Consider the following 5,725-nt stretch of genomic DNA (forward strand, 5'->3'; position numbering starts at 1 on the left):
GTAGAAAACACTGGTTGCCGGGTAAATTGTTCGTAAAGTTCGAGCATCCTCGTTGATGTACTTTTGTTACTTATCTCTCGCATAACGCGCGTGCTGCATCACGAAACGGAACAGGGTAAGAGTTTTCCGGAAAACAAAACAGTTTTCCGATAGTTTGGCTAGTGTGAAAACGAACAGAGTTCGTAGAGCCTAGCCATTAGTCTAAAGGTAAGGCTAGCTCGCTCCCTCTCTCTCTCTCTATCTTTCTCTCTTTCTCTCTCTGGGTGTATCATTGCGAAAGGAGGATAAATTACGAATCTCTACAGTACTTACCAAAGTTTTCATAAAGTTTACCGCTTCGAGAAGGCCGCTGCATTAAACAGAGTGTAGCTGTAACAGGAAATATTGCGATATACAATTTAAATAAAATGGAACGTGAACGAGGGAGAGCAATGATTAAATAATCGCTGTATCATTACGATCATTTCAAAGCTCAGATCGTTTTTTTTCAAGGTCAAGTCGTTTTATCTCCCATGTTTACACAAGATGTTTGAGCGAATATTTTTTTGATCAATTTCATACATAAAAAAAGTTTCGTTTTTAATTAATACGTATTAATTATCGAGAGAAGATGATATACTTATCTTATAGTCTTGTAAACAATATTTAATTATATAATTATATTAATATAACGTGTTGCGTCATTTTTATTGATACTAAGTCGTGTTGATATAATGTATTAACTAACGTGTTATTTGTATGGATTATTTGCGTTCTTTGTACATTTATTATCGCTATGAAAGGCGGAAAAGAGAGGAGCAAAAAGAGATGAACACGATCCATCTAATATGACCTCCGTTTCATATTTTTACATAGTTACTGACAAGTGTAACTGCGTATAATGATAACAAGTTGAGTGGGACGAGACACGAGAGTTTAAATTGGATTGTTCTTCCACACGGTCACCACTTCGTGTCGTGCGTACGAAACTATCGGGAATAATCGTGAATAGCCAACTTTTTTTCTTTTCTCTTTTTTCCTTTTTAACAAGTTTTTTTTCTCGGCGAAAGAAAATGGCTTCTGCGTTTTTGACGCTCGTTACGGGCGCGTTATTATTATTGTGCTTCTACCTCTATTTAAAATACACGTATTGGAAGAGAAATGGGATTCCTTGCGGTAAAGGATGGTTCCCGATAATCGGCCATTTCCTACCCGTGATAATCAAGAAACAAAGTTACAGTGAAGTGATCGAACAGGTATATCGCGATTATTCGGATCGCAGTATGGTTGGAATATACAAAGGAACGAAACCAGTGCTGGTTCTTCGCGATATTAATTTGATTAAAACCGTGTTGCAAAGTAATTTCTCGAAATTCCATGAAAATGCGCTTAAAATCGATTCAAAATTGGACCCTTTGTTAGCGAAAAATCCATTTTTCTGTTACGGAGAATTATGGCAGACCGGAAGGAAACGTTTGACTTACGCGTTCAGCAACGCGAGATTAAAAATCCTTTTCGCAGCCGTGAACGAAGTGTGTACAAAATTTCAAAACTTCTTGAACAGGCGGCTACAATCGAGTAAGAAATACGAAGTCGAGTTGAAGTCGTTGTTTTTAAAATTTACGAGCGAGGTTGTTGCGAACGCCGGTTTAGGAATCGAAGGTTTCTGTTTCGAGGATGGCGAAGTACAATCCATATTCACCAACTTCAACGATAACGATTTCTTGGATACGTTTTTGATCGGGATCTTCGTACATTTTCCCTTCCTTACCAAGATATTGAAGATAAAATTCCTACCTGATAAGCACGACAGATTCTTCAGGACAGTGGTGAAGAAAAATTTAGAGCTGAGAAGGAGCGATCCGATACCAAGAAACGATTTCATCCAATTGATGATCGACATGGAGCAGACGGGAGAGAAGATCGACGAGGAGAGTGTGGCGGCTCACGCGGTTTCCTTCTATCTCGACGGGGTCGAAACGTCCAGTGTCACGCTTAATTTCATTGGATGTCAATTGGCCATTCACCAAGACGTGCAAGAAAAGTTGAGGAAGGAGGTGAGATCGACGATCGAGAAACACGGAGGCGCGTTAACGTTCGAGGCTGTGAAGGAAATGACGTACATGAATCAAGTGATCAGCGAATCCCAAAGATGTTTCTCGGCTCTAGGCTTTCTGGGTAAAATGTGCACCAACGAGTTCGAATTGCAAGGCTCGGATGGATTGAATTATCGCGCGAAACCTGGCACCGAAATAGTGATACCGGTCTATGGGTTGCACAAAGATCCGAAATACTGGGAAAATCCAGAGGTGTTCGATCCGGAACGATTCGGCGATGAGAATAAGCAAAATATAGAAAAGATGGCGTTCCTTCCTTTCGGCGAGGGGCCAAGAATTTGCGTAGGGATGAGAATGGCTATGCTGCAGATGAAGAGTTGTTTGGCTACATTGATAAAAGACTACAAACTCGAAGTTTCGCCGAAAATGCAACTACCGTTGAGATTATCGCCGTCTTATTTCCTATCGGCGCCATTTGGTGGTGGTTGGGTACTCATTTCGGAAGCCTGAAGCCTTATCGAAAAATTACACGTCAAAGTTCGAGATTGATTATTATTGCGATCTTTATTACTTATGTTTAAGAAAAATTCGATATGGCAAAGGAGCAACGTTTGCGTAATATTCTTACCGATACATTATCTTCGAGAGATAAGTGATAATAAAATTTTGCTGTTACTTTTTAATTTCATTTCAATCGAATCTTGTTAAAGCGGAGTATATTTGTTGTTAACGAATCGAAAAGAAAAAACGCGAGAGAAATATCTATATATATATACACGTGTATATGATTCTTTGATTTCAATTGATCGTCTCCGTTACGTAAAAATAAAGAGCAGATAAATAAATGAAAAGAAAAGTAGGAGACGAATAGCGTTTATGGGAGTACGCCGAGTGCAGGTCTATTTCACGTGTCTCAGAATGTAGGGACTCGAACGAGTTTCCTGAGTGGTTTCCCGTGTTCACTATTGCTATGTACACATAACTGCGTCAAATTGTGTGTATGTGTGTGTGCGTGTGTGTATACACGTTTTATATTTTATATGTATATCGTATCGTTTATAACGTATGTGAAAAGAAACGATAAACTGGTGATGCAAGGCTCGTGTGTTTTCGATAAATAAAGAAATATATAATTCGTTACAGAATGGAGTCCATCGTTCGTGATACAAAGAGAAGACGCGATGAAATAATAAAATATTTACAAAAATTATATAAATTTATTCACATTCCGGTTTGGATAGGTCGGAAAATTAATTAGTTACAAGTTCAATAATGGACCTCTCTGTATTTCGAAATTACCTTCGCTATGTAAATAATCATAATTAATTCCCGGTTCTCGATATCAGATATTACGTTCTTTTAACTATTAAACCCGGTGTATAAACTCGGTGTTTATCGGTTTACGAGGCAATTAGATAACAATCAATTTTCCAATTGTTTTACCCGTGTAATCTCCGTGATAAGTATGGTTGATTATATATCTTCAAATATAAATCGTTTCGAATTCTTTTCCCATGGAAGCGTTCGCGTTCTTGATCGACATCACCTATTCTTTCGTTCCCTTTCTCTTTCCCTCTCTTATCCCGACCGATTCAAGACCGATTGGTTCCACTACCGAGAAAAAAAGAAGACGAAAAGAAGACGCGAAAATAGTGCGCGTGGTCGTTCCGCGAACACGTGTGTTCGAAGAGAAAAAGAAGAAGGAAGCGAGAGGGGAGGGGGGTGACGATAAAGAAGAAAGAGGGTGGCTCGAGGGTGGTGGACGAGGGGAAAGAGTTCTTCGCGTCGTAGTGCATCTTTCTCTGATTTCCCGTGGGAGAAGTCGGCTCGCCGGCTTTCTTCTCCAGCGTATCGAAGGTAGAATCGAACTGAGAAGATAGGTGGAAGGATGGAGTGGGTAGACACAGACGCGTCGTGTAACGCGCGTGTCCTCGCGGTGGCATGATTTATTTTATCGCTTTTCGAGAAGCTAGCATAATTCCACCCCACCGCCATCAGTTATTTACTCCCTTCCATCTTCGGATGGATGGAAGGACGAGCGGAATGGAATCGAGGACGAGGAAGGGATCAACAGGTACAGGGGGCGACCAGTATCCCTCGGCTACGTCGAGAAGAACCGTCATTCTTTAACGCGGGTGGAAATATCGTAGCGGGATGTCGGACGTAAAACGAACGTGTAAGAATTCACAGGGAGTAAGTTTTTTTTATTCATCGAGAGAACGAGGGTAAAATTTTGGGAGAACTGATGGTTTTCAACATCTCGCGTATACGTATATAAACGGGCGACAACTCGGAATGGAAGAGGCGAGGCGGAAGTTGGATTTGATTTAATTAAAACGGGCAGCGATAACAACGATGCAGTAAATTGAAAATTACGGAGCGAACTAATCCTCTTAAATGGAATATTACCAGCGGAATACCCGACGAATTCGATTGTTTTTGACTGGAGCTACGGCAATAAATCAAACCCCTTCAATAGACATTCAATACTTGCCACCATTGTCGTCTAAATCCCCCTTCTCGACTAACTCGATTCTTCTCGCTTTTAGTTTTTTATTTTTTTTTTAATCGAAATTTTCATTCGATCACCAATTATTCGACGAAAAGTATATTCTGATTGAAGAATATACAGAAAAAGAAAAATAAAGCTTCGATTAGTAATTTCAACACGGATATAAAAGGTAAAAAGTTTAAAAAGGAAGAAAACGATCCCTTTCGGATTACTTTTGTTCTTCTTCTCTGTGTATCTCTTTCTTTCTTGTTCCACGATATTAGCGTCCCGGTTGAAAGGATACCGGAAGAACGTCAACCCAGAACGTAATATACTTGCTCGCCGCCTTTTCCGAATGCACGTCGCCGAGGGTAAAGAGGAAGGAGGAATGGAGAAAGGAGGGGGATAGCGACAGGGTCGTAGCAGGAAATTTCACGGAGTGGCGCAATAACGTTTCTTATGCCACGTTTCCGGAGTGGCGTACTGTTGGGGGCAGGGAGAACTTGGAGCTTGCAAATACTCACCGTGCGAGAGAGGAAGAACGAGAGTGCAATAGAGACGGTGAAAATGGTAGGGAGAAGGAGAGGAAGAGATGCAGTCACTCTCTGGCATGCAATTAGGAGCTAGGCATCGCCCTGGAAAGGATTCCTCTCTTTCGGTATTCCTGCTCATCCTTCTCTTTCTTCCCACAAGCTTTGCGTCTTTCTTTGTCCTCCTTTGTCTCTTTCGTTCCGCCGCTCGTTCGATTACGTACACTGATTTTCTCCCTTGCACAATTTCCTATAATCCGCGTCAGCGCCACGTCCGCACACGAATACCACACTGCGAATAACGACTGTAGGAAATATCAGGCTCGAATCATAGCTCGAAAATTTGACACCTTTTCCTCTCGCCGATATCCGAAAACTATGATTTCAAATATAACGGAGGGATTATTACCAAATATCTAAAAGTAAAGAATTCATACGAAGGATGAAAGCTTCTCGTTCGAAGATCGTCAAGTTATCGCTTGTAATGCACAGTTATCGGCGATGCGAATATAATGCAAATCGAAAATTTCATTTCAACCCTCTAACACGATTTATATTAAAGAATTTTTTTGAGATTGCGTCACGTCGGTGAAACAAGAACGTATGAAACGTGGAGAGCGGGAAGTAGAGGAGAGAGATGGAGAGAGAGAGAGAAAAAAAAAAAAAAG

General features: G+C 40.7%; 2 protein-coding genes across 6 annotated transcripts in view; one reads left to right on the plus strand and one right to left on the minus strand.

Annotated features, from left to right (window-relative positions):
- The window catches only part of LOC102676017 (protein Fe65 homolog), a 122,391-nt gene that overhangs the window by 107,773 nt on the left and 8,893 nt on the right, over positions 1-5,725 (minus strand). For all 5 annotated transcript variants that reach the window (XM_006622353.2, XM_006622351.2, XM_006622355.2 and 2 more), the window contains exon 2: positions 313-369. The gene's annotated coding sequence lies outside the window, so the exon portion shown is untranslated. The remainder of the gene's footprint in view (positions 1-312; positions 370-5,725) is intronic.
- LOC102675790 (cytochrome P450 9e2-like) lies at positions 952-3,349 on the plus strand. Its single transcript, XM_006622350.2, has one exon. The coding sequence runs from the start codon at positions 1,053-1,055 to the stop codon at positions 2,544-2,546; it is 1,494 nt and encodes a 497-aa protein (XP_006622413.1). The 5' UTR covers positions 952-1,052; the 3' UTR covers positions 2,547-3,349.

The sequence above is a fragment of the Apis dorsata genome, unplaced genomic scaffold (assembly GCF_000469605.1).
Source record: "Apis dorsata unplaced genomic scaffold, Apis dorsata 1.3 scaffold_683, whole genome shotgun sequence".
In the NCBI taxonomy this organism is placed as follows: Eukaryota; Metazoa; Arthropoda; class Insecta; order Hymenoptera; family Apidae; genus Apis; species Apis dorsata.